The sequence below is a fragment of the Dipodomys spectabilis genome, unplaced genomic scaffold (genome assembly GCF_019054845.1).
Source record: "Dipodomys spectabilis isolate Male_0828 unplaced genomic scaffold, ASM1905484v1 ptg000108l, whole genome shotgun sequence".
Classification (NCBI taxonomy): Eukaryota; Metazoa; Chordata; class Mammalia; order Rodentia; family Heteromyidae; genus Dipodomys; species Dipodomys spectabilis.
In genome coordinates this window covers 13,054,241-13,075,550 of record NW_024870785.1, presented here as the reverse complement: position 1 = coordinate 13,075,550, position 21,310 = coordinate 13,054,241, and the positions used below count along the sequence as shown (strand labels likewise).

Sequence of the window (21,310 nt, the reverse complement as noted above, 5' to 3'; positions counted from 1 at the left end):
AGAAGGCCGAACCCCCGGGGCCCCGGGGCCGGCGTCGTCTTGGGATTTAAGGGGGGCCCTGCTCCCCCGCACCCCTCCTCCTCTTCCTCGGCTTCACCCCACCCCTCCAGCATACCACCCCCCCCCCCCAAGTCCCGGCCGCTGACGAGAGGAGGCGGCGACGGGGGGCTGCGGGGCGCCGCCATGCTTCGGCCGCGGTGAAGCCGAGGCGCTCGGTCTCCCCGGTGATGTCCCCCCGGCGGCCGGCCGGAGCCGCGCACTCGAGCCCCGGGGTCTAGGCCTACGCTTGCTCCGGCCTCCTTCCTCTTTCCTCCTCCTCCTCCTCCTCTTCCTCCTCCCCCTCCCCCCGCCGCCTCCCCTCCCCCTCTCCCCTCCCCCTCCCCCCCCCGAACCCCCCCCCCCCTTCCAAAGCCGCGATGGCAGAAGAACAACAGCCCGACGCCCATCAGCAGCTTCCCCCCGGCACCCCCAGCCCGGGGGTGGCCCTGCCAGCGCTGGTGCCCGGGCTGCCAGGGACGGAGGCCAGCGCGCTGCAACACAAGATCAAGAACTCCATCTGGTAAGAGGATCCCTCCATGGCCGGTGGGGTGGGAGGGGGGGGGAGAGGGAGGGCGGGCGTGTGCGTGTGCGCGCGCGTGTGTGTGTAAAAAAAGAATAAAAATAAAACAGGTCCAGTACCGTGGCTGCTGTGGCCAAAGGAGGGGGGGGGAGCCGAAGGGGAGGAGGAGGAGGAGGAAGGGGGGGGAAGGTGGTGTGCATTCATTCAGTGGTGGGTTTCCAGGGTTGCAGATGTGTGGAAGCTTTGGGGAGGGGGGGGGGAGCGGGAGAGGAAGGGGGGATTTTGCAGCTAGCCACCTTGGATTGCTTTAATCCAACCCCCTCCCCCCCGCCGCCCTCCTCCTCCTCCTCCTCCTGCAAAAACTAAGGTGGTGTTCCCTCTCCCCCCCCCCTCCTCAATTTCAAGTGCAGATAAACAAATGTTGGTGCTTTGGGCCGGGTCGGTGAGGAATTGGGTCAGAAGGCAGTCGCCGCACGCCGGCGGTGGCTTGGATGTGGAACTGGGAATGGGAAAAATGTGTTTACTCCCCTTTGTCGCCGCCGCCGTCGTCGTCGTCGTCGTCGTCGCAGGGGGAGGAAGATGTGCATTGTGAATTTTCACCCAACACACATTGTGCGTAAGAATATTCATAGGCAGCACAAAAGCTGATGGAACCCTTCCTTCCAGTTGGCTTGGCCGCTGCGTGTGGTGTGTGGTGTGGGTGGTGTGCGTGTCTCCTTTAGGCTCACGTTAAGATCTCTCTTCTGGGGCAGTGTATTCTTTGTATTGGATGTGAAGAAATTGCTTCATTAATAGAATTTTTGTGGAAGGTGAAGGTAGGTAGTGTTACACTTTTTTTTTTTTTTTGAATTAAGAAAGAAGGAATCAAATAAACGTCTTGCCATTTCGTCTATTTTTTTTTTTTAAGAAACGGCCGACGAAATACCCTTTGCTATTCTGTATCTTCCTTGTGTGAGAATTTCCAATATTTCCGCATTAGACTGAACTCCTGAAATAACTCCGGTGGGAATCTTCATCATTAAACACACTGAGTTAAGACCATCAACTGTAAGAGCCAGTGATAGTGTTCTTGGAACGTGAACTTGGATTGTTTTGCAGGATTAACTGCTGTGTGTGTGTGTGTGTGTGTGTGTGTGTGAGAGAGAGAGAGAGAAGTGTAGCCTTTTAAGTGGAAAGCAATATTTAGAATTTGGTATAAGATTGCTTTTCATAGGCGTTTTACAATAGAATTAAATGTGGTGTTAAAATAAAAGTCTTGATTTTTGAATGAGAATCTGTCTGGGCAGTCATTGAGTATGACTTATAAAATATCAAAACTGCTTACTTTCACATTGCCACTTAAAAACCAGCGTGTCATAAAGCCAGTTGGCATTGCGTTTATGGTATTTACTCATTTAAAAACAGTGACATATTTTAAATACAAAATAAAGGTTTATTGTATAGTAATTTCCATTATTGTTTTGGCATGCTTCCATGTCGGCATGATTTGAAGTATGTCAGTGGAGGCTTTACTAGTATTTTACTAAACAATAGTTGGCACGGGAGAGCTTGGTTTCAGTTTTAATTTTAAAATAAAGTTTAAGTATTTTAAGAGAGAATAGGTCTTGATAAGTTGAATCGGTCTGCTAGGAGTTATGTATGTGAGAGAGAGCACACTTTATTTTTCAGTGGAAACCTTCAAGAACTCCTTCATAAAGCTGTATTTTAAATGAAGAGATAGTTTCCTACATAACTATCAAAACCAATTCTGTTTTTTTTCTTTTTTAACCCCTACGTAACATAACAAGTTATCTGAAATCACAGTTGAATTGAACTCAACTCCATTCAAACAGTGAACCAACCTCCAAGTTAAATGACTAAAAAAATCTTGTGAGAAAGACAAATCTTACAAGTTGAATTAATATGGTGTATTGGAGTTTATTATGAGAACAGAAAAGGGAAAGAATATATATTGTTTAAAAATAACAGTAAATTGTCCTTGTGCCAGTGGCTTATGCCTGTAAATTTGTAATCCTAGCTTACTCAAGAGGCTGAGATCTGAGGATCTCAGATCTGAGGTTCCACACAAGCCAGGGCAGGAAAGTGTGTGAAACTCTTATCTCCACTTAACCACCAAAAGAGCTAGAGGTGGAACTGTGGCTCCGCTGTGTGGAGCCTTGAGCAAAAAAAAACTTGAGCACAGGCCCCGAGTTCAAGCCTCAGGACCAGCACTAAAAAATAAAAAAATAAATAACACTAAGTTGTATTAGGTACTGAGTATATGGGCTGGGGGTGTGACTCAAGTGGTAGAAGGCCAGCCAAGCCAGCACACTAGGGAGCATGAGGCCCTGAGTTCAAGCCTCAATACCAGGAAAAAAATAGATAACTGGGTAGTGAGTAAAGTGGTTGAATAATGACTACTAAGTGCTTTGTTGTGATTTTTAGTAAATTATTTAATAATTTATTTTAGTAAATCATGGTTATGCATTCATCACAAGTGTATTGCTAACTTTCATGTGAGGAAAAACTTTTTTTTTTTTTTTTTTTTGGGTCCGGTCGTGGGGCTTGAACTCTGGGCCTGGGCGCTGTCCCTCAGCTCTTCAGCTCAAGGCTAGCGCTCTACCACTTGAGCCATAGCACCACCTCCGGCTTTTTTTTTTTCTGCTTATGTGGTGCTGAGGAATCGAACGCAGGGCCTCATGCATGCAAGGCAAGTGCTCTACCACTGAGCCACCTTCCCAGCTCCTGAGGAAAAACTTCTGAAGTCTAGTGTACTTCACTTTTTGATACTAGCTTTGAAAAATAATGGGCAATAAACACTTTGATCCCAAAATGATTCATTTAAGTTCTTATTTAGAATTATACTGGCCGATTTACTAACATTTAGTTTTCAACTTGAGAAGTTCTATTTGCACAAGTCATTTCTATGTAGTTAAAAGATTAACCTCAGAAGTATGTGGTACACATTAATGGATATATTTACTCTGTAGTCCCATAACCCCAGTTCCACAAGATGGGGCTACTGTATTCAAAAGCTCCTTCACTGTCATGTTTGCCTGAGAAATGGCATGTGTTAAATTTAAATCATTTAGAAATCATTTTAGTATAGTAGCAATTCTTTAGTTATTTCATTTTGTGCTCTTTGAGGTAATATCTTCTTGACCCACCTTTCATCGCCTGTTATATCCTAAGTGTTTATCTTCTGTACAACTTATCATATCGTCTTTTGGCACTGTTACTATCAAGAATTTAAAATTAGATTCAAAAGAAATGTGGCATTTAAAAATTATCAAGTGGTTTTGCTTTTAGGTTGATCATAGTTTCTAAATGACTGGGCTTGCCGATCACAAACAAGTTTGTACTTGCCCTCCTACTCTACAAAGTATAAATATAGTATGTGATGTAGGCCTTTGGCTGGACAATGAGTTATTTATTATCTCTGCTCACAATTAAGTTACTCTGTTTTATTAAACTAAAATGCTATTTGAGAAAAGTATTCCATTGTCATTTCAAGCAATAAATATGTCTTTGCAGAAAAGATTAAGCGTTCTGAGTTGAAGCTTTATTTATTTTTTTGGTGCCAGTCCTGGTGCTTGAACTCAGGACCTGGGTGCTGTTCCAGAGCTTTTGTGTTTAAAGTTAGTGCTTTACCACTTGAGCCACAGCTCCATTTCCAGCTTTTTGGTGATTAATTGGAGATAAGAGTCTCATGGATTTTCCTGCCCAGGCTGGCTTGAATCATGATCCTCAGATCTCAGCCTCCTGAATAACTAGGATTACATACATGAGCACCGGTGTCTGGCTAGAAACAAAATTTTAAGAGTTGGAAATATTATGTTTTTTAAAAATAATATTAGAAAACAAAGATGTTGCTAGCTTAATAGTGTTGTGTTAATATGCTTTGTGTTTGTGTTAATATGTCTGTGAATGCTTTCAACTTCAATCCAGGCTAAAGGAGCCTTCCTCTGGGCTTCCTCATTCCCACTCCACAGACAAAAGGTCTAAATCACTCTTCGCCCTGGGTAGGAGATTTATTTATTCATTTTTATTTTTGTCAGTCCTGAGGCTTGAACTCAGGGCCTGGGCACTGTCTGTCCCTGAGCTTCTTTTGCTCAAGGCTAGCACTCTACCACTTGAGCCACAGTGCCACTTTCGGCTTTTTCTGCGAATGTGGTACCAAGGAATTGGACCCAGGCCCTCATGCATGCTATAGGCAAGCATTCGACCACCAAGCCACATTTCCAGCCTGAGGAGATTTATTTATGAAGGTGTTTTAATACCAAATATATATGTGTATACACCACACATATACATACACGGGCTGTCAAAATGTTAGTATTTTCTAAATAGTAGAATTATTTGTTTTATTTTATTTTTTTGGTCTGGTCGTGGGGCCTGAACTCGGGGCCTGGGCGCTGTCCCTCAGCTCAAGGCTAGCGCTCTACCACTTGAGCCACAGCGCCACTTCTGGCTTTTTTCTTTTTGCTTATGTGGTGCTGAGGAATCGAACTCAGGGCCTCAGGCATGCAAGGCAAGCGCTCTACCACTGAGCCAACTTCCCAGCCCTAAATAGTAGAATTACAAAGTAAACTTTTTATTGTTTTTGGTCATCGTGGGGCTTGAACTCTGGGTTTGGGCGCTGTTCCTACGCTCTTCAGCTCAAGGCGAGCCCTCTACCACTTGCCACAGTGCCACTTCCGGTTTTCTGGTGGTTAGTGGGAGAGAAAGAGTCTCAGTGGACTCTCCTGCTGGGGCTGGCTTGAACCGTGATCTTCAGATCTCAGCCTCCTGACTAGCTAGGATTACAGGTGTGAGCCATCGGTGCCTGGCTCTAAAGTAAACTTTTGAAAGAAAGTAACTAGAAAAACCCTATTTTTTCTTTTTGTATTTTTGTGATAGGGCTTTGTTGCGCAGTTTCAGCCTGAGTGGATTTTAGGTGTGTGTGTATTACCATGACTAGCTTCCGTGTCCTTTTTCTAAAGGAGGGAATACTCCTATTGTAACCAACCTTTCAGCCTTGTTTAACTAAGTTCTTTCGTTTTCCTTGCACCCCATTAAGGATACTTGAAAAAAGTCATCAAAGCAGGCTTTCCCTTTCTCTTACCTCTTAGTCTTCCTATTTGTATTTTTTTTTTAGATGTATGAAATTTGGGGCTGGGAAGGTGGCTCAGTGGTAGAGCGCTTGCCTTGCATGCATGCGGCCCTGGGTTCAATTCCTCAGCACCACATAAGCAAAAAGAAAAAAGCCGGAAGTGGCGCTGTGGCTCAAGTGGTAGAGTGCTAGCCTTGAGCTGAAGAGCTGAGGGACAGCGCCCAGGCCCAGAGTTCAGGCCCCACGACCGGACCCCCCCCCAAAAAAAAAAAAAAAAGAAAATTTGTATTTAACAAAAATTTGCTGGTTTTTTTTCCCCTTTCCTTCCTTCCTTCCCCTCCTTATTGGTTGTAGGGCTTAAACTAAGGACCTGAGCACTGTCCCTGAACTTTCTTGCTCAAGGCTAGCAGTCTACCACTTTGAGCCACAGGGTCTCTTCTGATTTTCAGGTGGTTAAGTGGAGATAAGAGTCTCATAGACTTTCCTGCCTGGGCTGTCTCTGAACTGCAATCCTTAGATCTCAGTCTCAGGAGTAGCTAGGATTACAGGTGTGAGCCACTGGTGCCTGGCTTTCCTTTTCTTTTAAAAGAAGCTTTACTTGAAACTGTGATAGAGTTAGAATGGAAAAGTAGTATAGAAAACATTACATTTGCAATCTCTCCTGCTTGTTTGTAGTGTTACAAAAAGGCTGGAGTGTGATTCCATGGTAGAGTGCTTGCTTAGAATATGCAAGATCCTGGATGGGATCCATCACTAGTACTGGTGGGAAGTGGTCAGTAGATCATACTTACATGAGAAGTTTGTAATGTGCATAATAAACTTTACCTGGAAATTCAAAAGTCTACATTTATTGTAGAGAATATTCTGTTAAAAAGCCAGTTCAAAGATTATTAGCAGGGTTAATTGAACCAATTGTGGTTTATATTTCTATAATTGTATTTACAGATAAAGCAATAGAGATCTTTCGGAGAATGGTGAACTGGTAGCAGGGTATTTATAGACTCCTGGATTCTACTGACCATGCAAGCCATTTCTGGGCAATGGGTATCTTGTCTTTGTTCAATCTTGTAGGGCTTACAGACTTTTGAATCTGGTACATTTTCAATATAGAATGTAATTTAAAAATAGTTTTCTGAGTCCCTTCTGGGTATTTTCTCTCTCTTACTCTCCCCTTCCCTCCTCCTGGGGCTTGAATTCTGGCCTTAGGTGCTATCTCTGAACTACTTTTTGCTCAAGGCTATTACTCTACCACTGGAGCCAGCACCACTTCCAGCTTTTTCTGTGATTAATTGAAGGTGAAGTCTCACTTTCCTGCTTGGTCTGGCTTTGAACTGTAATCTTCAGATCTCTGCCTCCTGAGTAGCTACGATTACAGGCAGGAGCCACTGGCACCTAGCTTCTGGTGTATTATTATTATTTTTTTTTATTAGTTCTTTAACCATGACTTAACAAGTCTTCCATACCCAGCACAAAAAAAAAGATTTAGAATGCTTTTGTTGTCAGTACTGAGACCCTCTTAGTTGGCAGTGTCCCAACGCTGTTTTCTCTTTCCAGAAAGAAGCCAGTGCTTTGTCTTCTTTGTTGATCAGAAAGACAGGTTAAACAATTTCAAGCCTGTCAAGTTTCTGCTTTTGTTTAGCTTAGGTATGTATATAAATAATCAACCAACTTGCTCTTTCCATTGGATAGTGTCTTGAATGACAGCCTGTGCCAGACTGCCGTGATTTCTGTTCCACTTCTGAGTTTTGGTAGTAAGGGGGAAGAATGATGGTCATTGGTAGGAAGGACAAAAATGTCTTCATTTTTATAAAAAGTAGTTTTTGAGTAATAATTGTACATATTAAATCAGTTAAATAATTTAAATTAAAATTGTACAAATGAAAATTAAACATTGTTATTTACTCAAATTTGAACAGCTCAAGAAGGAACAGCACATAAGTACTCAACTAAGAACCTGTTATATACAAAGTACCATGTAATGACTGGCATTTGAAGGATATTTATTTGCTTTATAATACTAACCTTGTGCTCTATATAGTTTTTTTTTTTGTCGGTCGTGGGGCTTGAACTCTGGGCCTGGGCTTGTCCCTCAGCTCTTCAACTCAAGGCGAGCGCTCTACCACTTGAGCTACAGAGCCACTATAATACTAACCTTGTAAAATTAATTATCCTAAGCAAAAATGTCAGAAGACATCTATCAAAGTATGAATTCCAGGGAAAGTACACTTTATTTTCCTCATTTACAAAATGAGAGGGTATACCAAATGACCTTATAGATTCCTTTATCTTAGCTTTCTATGGATCTGTAACTAAGCTAATATTGACAACAGTAATAAAGCAGGCCTAAGTATGATTAAAAACTAGTATAATTAACTTATCACAGGTCGTTGGAGAACATTTTCACTCAAAAGCAAATTAGGATTTGTCAGTATTTCCTTGGGTGTTAGCCCAGGAGGACTGTCAGACTATTGTTACCTTGTTCAAGTGTTCTGCAAATATTTATCAAGCATGTATTACACACAAAGTATTGTAAGCGCTGTTTATTATGCAAAACTACACTGGCTAGATGTAATTCCGATCATTGGTTGTTGGGGACACTACTAGCTGCTGGTAGCAGAGCTGTTCCTGTACTCTACACACACACACACACACACACACACACACACACACACACACACACACACACACACACACACACACACACACACACACACACACACACACACACACACACACACACACACACACACACCCTCTTTTTGGAATTATTTAGTGTAGAGTTGGACTGTCTACATCAAGAATAGGCACTTTACTGAGAATTTTGGTAGTGTCTTGTAAGTTACAAAGAACAAGAGAGTTAGATGGTTACTCCACAGGCCTGACCAAATCACATCACTCTTACCCACTGCCTCCATTTTTGTCTGTTTAGCTTTTCATTGCTTTCTCTTCCACTTTCTGAAGGGTTCTAAGAGTTTAGATTAAGAATGAGTAGCGTAGCTGAGTGCTGGTAGCTCACGCCTGTAATTTTAGCTACTCAGAAGGCTGAGATCTGAGTATCACAGTTCAAAGCCAGCAGGGTCAGGAACATCTGTGAGACTTATCTCCAATTAACTGCCAGAAAACCAGAAGTGGCGCTGTGGCTCAAGTGGTAGAGCGCTAGCCTTGAGCTGAAGAGCTCAAGGACAGTACCCAGGCCCAGAGGTCAAGACCCATGACTGACAAAAAAAAAAAAAAAAAGAATGAGTGGCATGGGTTGATAATGGGGAGAATCTTAGTTTGGGTAGGATGATAGAATAAAAGATGTGCAGGTCTTAATGCTTTTGCTTGCTTTTAGATTAAGATACCATTCAACTTTAACTGACAAAAACCAAACTTTCATGTTTTCTTTGTTCCTGACACTATAGGTGTGTACTTTTTCATGGCTTTTATTTTCCTTTTGATCGAGTGGGTTTGAACTCACAATCTTATCACTTGTTAGGCAGATACTTTACTATTTGAGCCACACATCCAGCCCTAGACATGTACTTTTTTATTTAATCAACTATATATCTTCGACAGGGCTATAAAAGAGAGATTTACAATGAAATTTGGTTAAATTATGTGTACTTTCTAATCAAGCAGTACTTTCCACATATGTTACAAAAGGTTGTGTGAGAAGTAGGTTTTCTTCTTCCCTGTATGTGAGATTAAAATGAAATGTTCGGGGCTGGGAAGGTGGCTCAGTGGTAGAGCGCTTGTCTTGCATGCCTGAGGCCCTGGGTTCGATTCCTCAGCACCACATAAGCACAAAGAAAAAAGCTGAAAGTGGCGCTGTGGCTCAAGTAGTAGAGCGCTAGCCTTGAGCTGAAGAGCTGAGGGACAGCGCCCAGGCCCAGAGTTCAGGCTCCATGACCCGACCCCCCCCCCCCAAAAAAAAAAAAAAGAAATGTTCATCTTCCTTGCTCTCTGAGTCTGAGTTCAGATGGTGAGAGAGGTTGCAGAGTGAGTGACAGATTGCAGTCTGCTGTGGCGTTTTGTGAGGTCGAGAGCCTAGATGGTGTGAAACACTCTCCTTCAAATAGTCTTACCTAGAAAAAAGGCTTTTTTTTTGGCAGGACGGGGGGGGGGGGGGGGGGGTGTTGTTCAGTTGTGGGCTTTGAACTCCGAGCCTGGGTGCTGTCTCTCAACTCTTTTGCTCAAGGGTCATGCTCTACCACCTTAAGCCACAGCACCACTTCCAGTTGTCTGGTGGTTAGTTGGAGATAAAGGTCTTACGGACTTTCCTGCCCAGGCTGGTTTTGAACCACTATCCTTAGATCTCAGCCTCCTGGGAAGCTAGGATTACAGGCGTGAGCCTCCAGTGTCTGGCAGAAAAATCTTTTCATCTAAGCTCATTTGTTTAAGTTTGGGTAGTAGGGGTTTGGGTAATGAACCGTATCTTTATAACTCATCCAGCGTAGGATCAGCATGTGGATTTGAACTTGTGTCCAAAGTCTGATTGATGAGCAATGCCTGCCAGAGGCATAGGAATAGGAAGTAATGGTACAGTATTTACTTTTGTCATTTAGACTGGCCCTATTGAGCTGTAGTAACTTTTTATGAAACACTTGGAGTAAAGTTGGGAAACATACCCCAACAAGATGCTTCAATACATGTAAATGAGTCACTTTCCTAATTTGATGTAGTCCTTAAATCTATTAAAAGTATGCATGTATATATATCATATATACGCACATAATATATGTGATATATATACTATATATATATATAAAACTTGAAATAAAACATAAAATACCTGATTTCACCCCTCCCCTTTTTTTTCTGAAGCAAGAGCTATTAGGAAGGACATTTGGGAAAATTTCCAGAAAATAAGAAAATGGAAGATAATCCTAAATTTATAGAAGCACGTGGCCAAGGAATATGCATTAAACTCAGTTGAGCAATATACATCTCCTACATGCAAAATATAACAAGACAAAAAATAAAACGTTTACCCCTGGGTCACTCTATGTATCACTAATGGAATTTAACAAAGGTAAGTCTTTGTTAAATGTAGTAATGTACAATTTGTGGTATAAAGAAATACAGTTAGATGAGGGAAGGATTCAGTGAAGATACTATCCTTCTCTTGGCAAATTCAGGAATATGAAAAAAATCAAAGGAGTGTGTGTGTGTGTGTGTGTGTGTGTGTGTGTGTGTGTGTGTGTGTGTGTGTGTGTGTGTGTGTGTGTGTGTGTGTGGTGTTGGGTTTTTTTAAGCTCAGGGCCTCAAACTGGCTTGACTTGCTTGCTTTACTGGTGTTCTACTTGAGCCACATTTTGGAGATGGAGTCTTATAGACTTGCCTACCTAGGCTGGCTCCAAACCACAGTCCTCCAGAATGCAGCCCACCTAGACTGGCTCCAAACCACAGTCCTCCAGAATGCAGCTTCCTGAGTAGTTGTACTACAGACCGGAGTCACCTATGCGCAGCTATTGCTAGGACTTCTTTATTTTCACTGTCTGGAAGTAGATTTAGTTGTCGATAATAGTGAGCCTTCCCAACAATGTGAATATAGGAATACAGAGAAAATTTGTTGGAGAATCTCTAAGGAGAGGGATTTCTAACAACCCTCTTATCTAAATTTTTATTTACAGAGGTAGAAAAGAATATAAAAATAATAAATGGATGGAGGTAAGGGGAACTTGGGCAGAAGAGTAGAGTACAACTAGCCACCATTGCTGTTGCTTTTTTTTTTTTTTGTCAGCCATGGGGCTTGAACTCAGGCCTAGGCGCTGCCCCTGAGCTCTTTTGCTCAAGGCTGGCACTCTACCACTTGGAGCCACAGCTCCATTAATGTTTGTTTTGTGTTGTTTTGACTGGTTAATTGGAGATAAGAGTCTCCTGGAGACTTTTGTGCCCAAGCTGGCTTCCAACCACAGATCCTCAGATCTCAGCTTTAGCTGGGATTACAGGTGTGAGCCACCACGTCTGACTAAACTTGACCATTGCACAGCAGTTTTCTTCCGTGCCTTGGTTGCTCACCAACACAATTTGCTTTTTTTTCTAGTTATTCTGTTTATTTTGACAGTAGATAGCACTAGATCTTCTTCTTCTTCTTCTTCTTCTTTTTTTGTTGGTTATGGGGCCTGAACTCAGCCTAGGCGCTGTTCCCTCCACTCTTCAGCTCAAGGATAGCGCTCTACCATTTGAGCTATGGTGCCCACTTGGGCCTTTTCTGCTTGTGTGATGCTGAGGAATCAAACCTAGGGCCTCATGCATGCAAGGCAAGCACTCTACCACTGAGCCACCTTCCCAGCCCCTGGATCTTCCTTTTTTTAATCAAGCTGGCAAGATTGATTTCACCTTTAACTTTTCTCATGTCTATGCCCAAATATTTTAATTTGTTGCCTAGTTTACCATATAACTTAAATTTCTTTCTGTCTTGATGTTTCCTCTGCTAGAACCATAGCTAGAGCTTCACCATCCTGGATTACTGTAGTACTCAGAGCTTCCCTCAGCCCTTTGGTGATTTTCCCCCACAAACTATCCTGTGTGTTGCTATCAAAACAGTTACTCTAAAACACCTGTTTTCATATGGTCCCTTTCTGAAAGCATACTGGAATTTTGTCTTGCTCATCCTATCATGTGGAAAGATTCCCATCCGGTTTCAATGACCTAAAAATAACCTACCCCCCTACAGTCAATCTAGCCCGGTTTCCTGCCATTCACCCACATGTAGCATCCACCTGGATCCAGCTAGTGCCTTAGTATTCTGTGGTCCTACCTCCATTTCCTTTGTTTATGTTCTGTCTCTTCCCTGGGACCCCCACTTCCATTTCCAAACCCTGCTGAATCACATCTGAACCCTTTGTAAGTTGTAGCCCAAATCATTGTACTACGAGAATTTCTTAGCTGCTCTAGTCCCTTTTAGTCTTCTTGACCTCATACTGCATAGTAAGACTATACAGTTAAGCACTTAATCACTCTTAATCTTTTTCTTGTACTGTCTTAATGAATAGTTGATTAGTCCCATGTTTTCCATTTTGCATATAGATTTTTAAAATAATATATGAGCCAAGTGGTTGCTCTTGTATCCCACATTTAAAAAATACTGTAGAAACAACTGTCAGGAATTTTAGTAACCTTTCATGCCTGACTACACAACAGAACATAGTTAGGTCTTTGTGGGCCAATTCTATGACCCAGCCTTCTTCCCAAGAGGTAAACTTGGAATTTTAAAGATACTTTAACTTTGAATCAGAGATGGGTCCTTAAAGTCTGATCCTCCCCCTCCTCTTCCTCTACCCCTTTCCTTCCCTTCCCTCTCTTTCCCTTTCTTTCTTAAACATAGATTGCATTCAGTTTTGATTCACCTTATTAGAAGGCAGATGAACACACATGTGCATACATATTACTAATGATCCATTTGTGGACAAGACGGTATAAGGTGCATAACCTACAAGTCAGCAAACTTTTATGCAAAGGGCAGACAGTTTGGCTTAGTAGGGGATGGGGTCTCTGTTGTAGTTTTTTTTTCCATTATACTAGGAAAATAGCCAAGACAGTATACAAATGAACAGGTACAGCTGCATTTGAATCCCAGTAGTTTGTGAACCCTTATAACCCCATTGAGAAAACAAAGAATACATGTAATAGGAGTCTGTTTTCTCTCCCTGATTAGATGACTCAGTTTTGAATTGCCATAATGGACACATGAGAAAGCAAACTTATAAGGAGAAAAGGAGGGCTTAGTGGTAGAGTGCTTGCCTAGCATGCTTGAAGCCCTGGGCTCATTTTCTCAGCACTGTGGCTTGAGCCACAGCACCACTTAGGGTTTTCTAGTGAGTGGTGTTTTTCTTTTTTTTGTTCAGTCGTGAGGCTTGAACTCTGGGCCTGGGCGCTGTCCCTCAGCTCGTCAGCTCAAGGCTAGCGCTCTACCATTTGAGATACAGCGCCACTTCTGGTTTTCTGGTGGTTTATTGGAGATAAGAGTCTCACAGACTTTCCTACCCAGGCTGGCTTTGAACCATTATCCTCAGATCGCAACCTCCTGAGTAGGATTACAGACGTGAGCCACCGGTGCCCGGCGAGTTGTTCCTTTAGTAACAGTCTTCTCATGAGAACTTAAAGGGTCACTCAAGTTGTACCTCAATCCCAATGGCCTAAGGACCTCCTACTGGGTAGGTCAGTTGTCCAGACACCAAGTTTTTCATCACGATGGACTTGTGGGGGACACTCAGACTGCACAAGAACCCTGTTCTCCTGTTCATCAGCAACAATGGATGACGGTCGTTTATCTGCTTGCTGTTAATTGTCCTGTAATTCTCCCTCGTGGAAGCCATGGACTCTATGTAGATGAGTGTTATATTTCAGGATAGTCTTAACTCACTCCCTAATAATACATCAAGAACTTCACACCAAGGAAAACGTTGAATATACTGAAAGCCAGAAGCTCTTCTTCAGTTGCCTCAGAGATTTGAAATTAAGGCAAGGTGCTGCCAATCCTGGAGAGAAGGCTGTGTGTTTAATGACAGCTACCCACAGGGCAGAAGCCCACAGCTTCACCTATGTGGGGAAAAGGTTTTAAACCATTGTTGGCAAACTGCTGCAGGCTGAGTGTGGACCGAGGAGAGTTCACTTTGCTGGGCAGGGACTCACACTCTCCTTACTTTCAGGAGGACTGGCTGAATCTGTGAAGAGCAAAGTGAAATCCCTTGTGTTTCCAGCAGCAGGAAAAGTACTCATTTTGAAATACGTTCACAGTTGTCTGTTCTCTTTAATAAGGCCTGCCCTCAAAGGAAACTTTTTACCAGAGCTGGATCAGCTGGGATTTTACCAAAGCCTTACTGAACTAAAGGAAGGGCCCAGCTTCGGCCCTCTCCAGCCTTTCATTCCAGACAAGGGAAAGAAGTCTGCTTAGGCTTTCTAAAAGACTGAGATTGGTCATAAGACTGTAGAATTCCTGCTACTTCCTGCACACTAAACCACCTCAGTAAGGCTCCAGTATAACCACAGGGGATCATACCTAGAAGAATTGTAAGTCTCCCACCCTATTGAAAGAGTCTCGAAGGAAACCTAAAGACAGACAGTAGGGGCAGAGGCAGGGAAACAAGGACACTAGCAGAAATCAGCGTTCAACACCATAGAATAACAATAAACACAGCCTAACTCTCAACCTCACATAAAGGATCTATCTCAGTTCACACACCCTATTTAGAGTCTCTAAGGAAAGGTAAAGACAGTATGGGAGGGGCAAGGAAACAACCACACTAGCAAAAATCAGCGTTCAGCCAGGCTCATGCCTGTAATCCTGGTTACTCAGGAGGCTGAGACCTAAGGATCATGGTTCCAAGCCAACCCCAGGCAGGAAAGTCCGTGAGACTCTTATCTCCAATAAACCACTAGAAAGCCGGAAGTGGCTCTGTGGCTCAAGTGGTAGAGCTCTCACTTTGAGCTGAAGAGCACAGAGACAGTGCCCAAGCCGAGTTCAAGCCCCATGACCAACCAACCAAAAAAAAAAAAGTCAGTGTTCAAAACCATAGAATAATAATTAATAAACACAGCCCAACTCCCAACCTCACATAAAGGATCAATCTCAGTTTCATATCATTCCTGCCTTTCAGTAAAATCAGGGAATGGGAGTCTGGAAGAGGTAAACCAAGCATAGGAATCAGATATAACACATTCACATTTTGGCATTATCAGACTGGGTATTTAAAATGATTAATATCCTAAGAGCTCCTAAATGGGACAACATGTAGACTAGATGGGTAAGAAAAGGAGAGACAAAATCCACAGTAAATGGTAGAAATCAGAAACACTAGACTGGCTCCTCTGTAGTTGGATCCTATCAATAGACTGGACATGACCCAGGGAAAAAAATAAGCAAGAAGATGTCAAAGTAGAAACTTCCTGGGCACCAGTGGCTCATGCCTGTAATCCTAGCTGCTCAGGAGGCTAAGATCTGAGGATCAAGGTTCGAAGCCAGCATGGGCAGGAAAGTCTTCAAGTAATCTTGAGTTCAAGCCCCATGGCTGGCAAAAAAGAAAAAGGAAGAAAGAAAAGAAAAGAAAGAAAGAGAAAAGAAACAAATGTAAAAAAAAAAAAAAAAACAAAAAAATGAGGAAAAAAACAAAATATGTAAAATGTGACAGAAAGGGGTAACACTCACAATAGGAATGACAAGCAGAAAGACAGAAAGGTACAGAAGAAATGTTTGATCTGTGGTAATGACTTAAATTTTTTCACAATTAATGACAGACACTAAGCTATAGATCCAGGAAGCCTTCCTTAGAGAAAACCAAGCAGAATAAATACTAAAAAACTGGTATGTAGGCATATTTTATTTGAGCTGCAAAAAATTAAAAACAGAGGAAATCTTGAAATAAGCCAGAAGAGAAAAACATCTTTACCTACAGAGGACTAAGGAGAAGAGTTATATCAGACTTCTGAAAACGAATAGATGGAGTGAAATATGTAGTATTGGGGGAAGGCCAGAGAAAAATCAGTTGATTTCTGTGCCCAGCAAAATTATCCTTAAAAAGAAGGAGAAACAAAAATGTCAAAGAAAAATTGAGGGAGGCTGGGTCCCAGTGGCTCATACCTGTAATCCCTAGTTACTCAGGAGACTGAGATCTGAGGATCCTGGTTTAAAGCTAACCTGGGCAGGAAAGCCCATGGGACTCTTTATCTTCAATTGGCCACCAGAAAATTGGAAGTGGTGCTGTGATTCAAAAGTGGTAGAGTGCTAACTTTGAGTGAAAAAGCTCAGGGACAGCACCCAGGCTCTGAGTTCAAGCCCACAACCAACAAAAGAAAAAAAAAGGAGGGAATTTGTCACTTAGACCTGCTTTGCAAGAAATGGGGAAAAAAATTCCTTTGAGAGGACAGTGATGTAGTTAGAAACTCAGAATTACAAAAGGGTAAGAAATAAAGGCAAAATAAAATCTTTCCATTTTCTTATCATTGGTTGCATGAACACAAGGATGACTTCCTGGACAAAGCAGTGTGTAGTCCGTGGATGATCTGATGTGAATGACACCAGTGTGGCGAGATTGGAGTTGGGAGTGTTATCATAGGTACCTGCAATAACTTGAGATAGGATGGAGTTGGGAGTGTTAAACATAGGTATCTGCACTAACTTTGAGGCCATGCAGTGTTTTTCAGGAAATACCCAGAGAATTATTTCAAGTGAAAAAGGCCAATCTCAAAAGGCTCTTTACAATCTTACCTGTGTAACACTCTGATTATTTGTCTAGATTGGTCCTCAATTATTGCTAAATAATAGTCCACGAACGTACCACAGTTTATTTAACTATTCACCCATTGAAAGATACCTGGGTTACTTCTTAGGTTTTTGTGAACACGATCTTCATTTCTCTAGGATAAATTTTAGCTTGAGATTGGAATTGCTATGTTGAATGGAATTTCCTTGGTTCGTTTCTTAAGAGGTTACAGAACTTTCCCAGGGTCATTGTACCACTTACATTCCCACCAACAGTGAATGATCCAATATCTCTACATGCTTGCCAGTATTTGGTTTTAATACTCTGAACTTGGTTCTTCTTTTAGGTAATGGTAGTTCATTGTGGTTTTTGTTTGCATTTTCCTAGTGGTTGGTCATGTTATCTTCTCCTGTGCTCTTTGCCATTTATAGACACTCTGTGATGATGTATTTCTTCAAATCTTTTGCATATTTCTCATTGGATTGTTTGCTGGTGAGTTTTGAGAGTTAAAAAAAAGAAAAAAATATATATATATATACATATATATTCAAAGTATTAGTCTTCTGTCAAATCTAAGTATGACATGCTTTTCTTACTCTGAAGGTTATTTTATTTTTATTTTTGGTCCAGTCATGGGGCCTGAACTCTGGGCCTGGGTGCTGTCCCTCAGCTCTTCAGCTCAAGGCTAGCGCTCTACCACTTGAGCCACAGCACCACTTCTGGCTTTTTTCTTTTTGCTTATGTGGTGCTGAGGAATCGAACCCAGGGCCTCATGCATGCAAGGCAAGTGCTCTACCACTGAGCCATCTTTCCAGCCCTGAAGGTTATTTTTTTAACTAATTTTTCTGGTATTGTTTTGTGTTTTTGTTTTTGGGACCGGTCATGGGGCCTGAACTCTGGGCCTGGGCGCTGTAACTAATTTTCCATAGATTATATTTTTAGAGCATTTTAAGGTCACTTAAAATATAACACTGACTTCACACTACATAGCCTCCTTTGTTAATCCTGTGCTAGAATGGTGTTTGCTAAAGTTGATAAACTCACACCAACACATTATCACGAGATATGCTATATTCTATAGGTTAGGACAAATGTCTAAGATCATCCATCAACCCAGGCATGGTAGTAAACTGCTATAGTCTCAACTCCTTTGGGGTTGTAGGTAGGAGGATCACTAGTTTGAGGCCAGGCAGGACAAAGTTAGTGGGATCCTTTCTTTTTTTTGGGTCCTGTCATGGGGCCTGAACTCTGGGCCTGGGCACTGTCCCTCAGCTCTTCAGCTCAAGGCTAGCGCTCTACCACTTGAGCCACAGCGCCACTTCCGGCTTTTTTCTTTTTGCTTATGTGGTGCTGAGGAATCGAACCCAGGGCCTCAGGCATGCAAGGCAAGCGCTCTACCACTGAGCCACCTTCCCAGCCCAGTGGGATCCTTTCTTTAAAACAACATAAAGCTGGGGCTGGTGGCTCACGCTTGTAGACTTAGCTACCTGACATCCTGAGGTGAATGTGAGTATATTTTATTGATTTTAATTTAAAATAGTTTTGGTGTCTTCCCTGGGTGCTGTAAGAGTTCCACCACTTGAGCCATTTAAGTGGAGCCACTTGAGCTCCACTTTCGTCTCACTGGTGGTTAATTGGAGATGAATCTCAGAAACTTTACTGCTTGCGCTGGCTTCAAGCTATTGTCCTCAGATTTCAGCCTTCTGAGTAGCTAAGATTATAGACATGATCTACTAGTGCCTGTTGAAAATGAATTGTTGACCATCATTCTCATTTGGTTTCATGAAGCTATTTTTTTAGGTTGTAAGAACATAAGATTTTTTTTTAATTGTGAAAATACTGTACACAGGGGTTACAATTCCATGGGCAAGATAATGAGTGCATTTATCAAGCATTGTAGCCTCCTCCTTTGTTTCCCCTTCCCATGCCATCCTCCCCCGTCCCCCCACCCAACCCTCCCCCCCCCAAAGTAAGATTTTTTTGAGGGTAGAATTTCAAATAAATTTATCCTATATTCCATAGCCATTGTTTCTTGATTGTATGGAGTGGATATTATAGTTATAGACAGATCATTACCTTTTGTTTATTTATTTTATTTAATTTTATTTTTTGTCGGTCATAGGGCTTGAACTCTGGGCCTGGGCTCTTTCCCTCAGCTCTTCAGCTCAAGGCGAGTGCTCTACCATTTGAGCTACAGCGCCACTTCGGTTTTCTAGTGGTTTATTAGAAATAGGACTCTCATGGTCTTTCCTGACCGGGCTGGCTTTGAAGCGTGATCCTCAGATCTCAGCCTCCTGAGTAGCTAGGATTATAGGCATGAGCCACCAGTGCCTGGCCTTTTGTTTATTTTTTGCCAGCCCTGGTCCTTAAACACTGGGCCTAGGTGCTGTCCCTGAGCTACTTTAGCTCAAGGCTAGTGTACCTCCACTTGAGCCATAGCATCACTTCCAACTTTTTCTGTGATAGTTGGAAATAAAGAGTATCGTAGACTTCCTGCCATGGCTGGCTTTGAACCGGAATCCTCAGATCTAAGCCACCTGTGTAGCTAGGGTTACAGATGTGAGCCACTGGCGGTGCCCAGCGCAGATCATTACCTTTTGTTGTTGATGCAATTAAATATGTTCCTGATAGCTGGAGATGTCAGTCAGTGGTGGAGTTCTTGTCTAGATGCAGAATGCCTAGTGTCTAAACCCCCACACCTCAGCTGAGAAGGGGGAGATAATTCAGTTCTTAAGGTTTATAGTAGACGATTGCTGGAACTAGACCTTCAACGTTTTGGCTCAGGAGTACTCCTCTTAACCCCCACTACGAATACTCTTGTCACTGTTTTGTTCTTGAGTTAAAGGGAGTAGCCTTGTCCTTATTAGAACTTCCGAGTCAGCCTTTCTCAACCTGGGATAGTAGGTACTCAATCGTCATGAAAATAAAAGGTTCTTCATCCAGTTAGTTTGGGAAATGTTCCATAGGCTAACTCTTGGTATTCAAATGGATTCACAGTGCATGCTAGAATATGGAGCTCCATAAGCAATCTTGTACTATAAGGGTGGAGAAACTTAATCCTTAAATTAGATTAAAATCCTGTTTGATTTTGTTTAACCAAGCATTTTCTGAATTTACTTGCATGTCAGACACTTTTTTCCCCACAGGTTATCTATACATATTGGGAGGAACAGTCCTCACAAAATACACTTCTAAAATATGGTAATCTGTCACTAATCTGCAGTAAGTTTATCATTTTGTCTATCACCAGGTGGTCACCTGTGTGTGCCTTGAACGTTTCCTGCTCTAGCATGTTTTGTATCTATCTTTTGCCTATGTCCTGTCATAATTCTTTTCTGAATATAACACATAAATAACTTTTATTATCTGTACCTGTGATTGTTGGTTTAAAGTGGAAAACAGGCTATTAGCTTAATAACTTTTTGGGTGGACAAATACTAAGATATGGATCATCTTATTGTCCTAATAAAACCTAGAAGGGAATTACTTTGCATATACTGTGGTTGATGGCTGTCTACACAAGTGGATTAGACAAGATATATTTTTTTACATGAAAGTCCTATAATTAAAAATAACAAATGGCCTGTTTAGTCTCTGCATGCTCCCCTCTGAAGCAATCTTCACACTTTCATACATTCCTCAGGATATAATCCATAGATATTCTGTGCCATGGATCTGTGCCACTTAATTCAGTAACCACTAGTTGCATGTGGCCAAGGATCACTTAAAATATGGCTAAATCAAAGTGGATGTGTTTGAAATGAATGTACATACTAGACTTCAAAGACAGCATCAAAAAAGAATCTGAAATACTTCTGTATTTACTATGTATTAGAATGGTAATGTTTTGATATTTGAGTAAAGGTGATTTTACCTTTTTTGTCTTTTTACTGTCATTGTAGTTAAAATTTAGAATGTGACCTGCATTGTATTTCTATTGAATAGTGAAAGTATAGACATGATTTTTTTTTTTGGGGGGGGGGTCCGGTTGTGGGGCCTGAACTCTGGGCATGGGCGCTGTCCCTCAGCTTTTCAGCTCAAGGCTACCACTCGAGCCACAGCGCCACTTCCGGTTTTTTTTCTTTTTGCTTATGTGGTGCTGGGGAATGGAATCCAGGGCCTCATGCATGCAAGGCAAGCACTCTACCACTGAGCCACCTTCCCAGTCCCTAGACATGATTCTTATTAAATGATTAGGTTCAGAGACAACTTTACTGTCCAAGTTGTTTTGTTTTGTTTTTGTTGGTCATAGGGCTTGGGCGCTGTCCCTCAGCTCTTCAGCTTAAGGCGAGCGCTCTACCACTTGAGTCACCGCTCTACTTCCAGTTTTCTAGTGGTTTATTGGAGATAAGAATCTCACGGACTTTCCTGCCTGGGCTGGCTTTGAACTGCAATCCTCAGATCTCAGCCTCCTGAGTAGCTAGGATTACAGGCGTGAGCCACCAGTGCCCAGCTTTGTCCAAGTTTTTATACAGCTTCTGGCTTAGAGAAAAA

The 21,310-nt window shown here is 42.2% G+C and overlaps 1 protein-coding gene across 3 annotated transcripts in view; it reads left to right on the top strand.

Moving 5' to 3' along the window:
• The first annotated feature begins 416 nt into the window (after positions 1 to 416).
• Rfx7 (regulatory factor X7) overlaps positions 417 to 21,310 on the top strand; it is a 57,688-nt gene continuing 36,794 nt past the window's right edge. For 2 of the 3 annotated variants that reach the window (XM_042687959.1, XM_042687961.1), the window contains exon 1: positions 540 to 559. Coding sequence is in view for 1 of the 3 variants with exons in the window: in XM_042687958.1 (XP_042543892.1) it covers positions 417 to 559 (143 nt within the window). In the remaining 2 variants the exon portion in view is untranslated. Of the gene's footprint in view, positions 560 to 21,310 lie in introns of all 3 variants that reach the window. The other variant, XM_042687958.1, reaches the window with a different exon arrangement.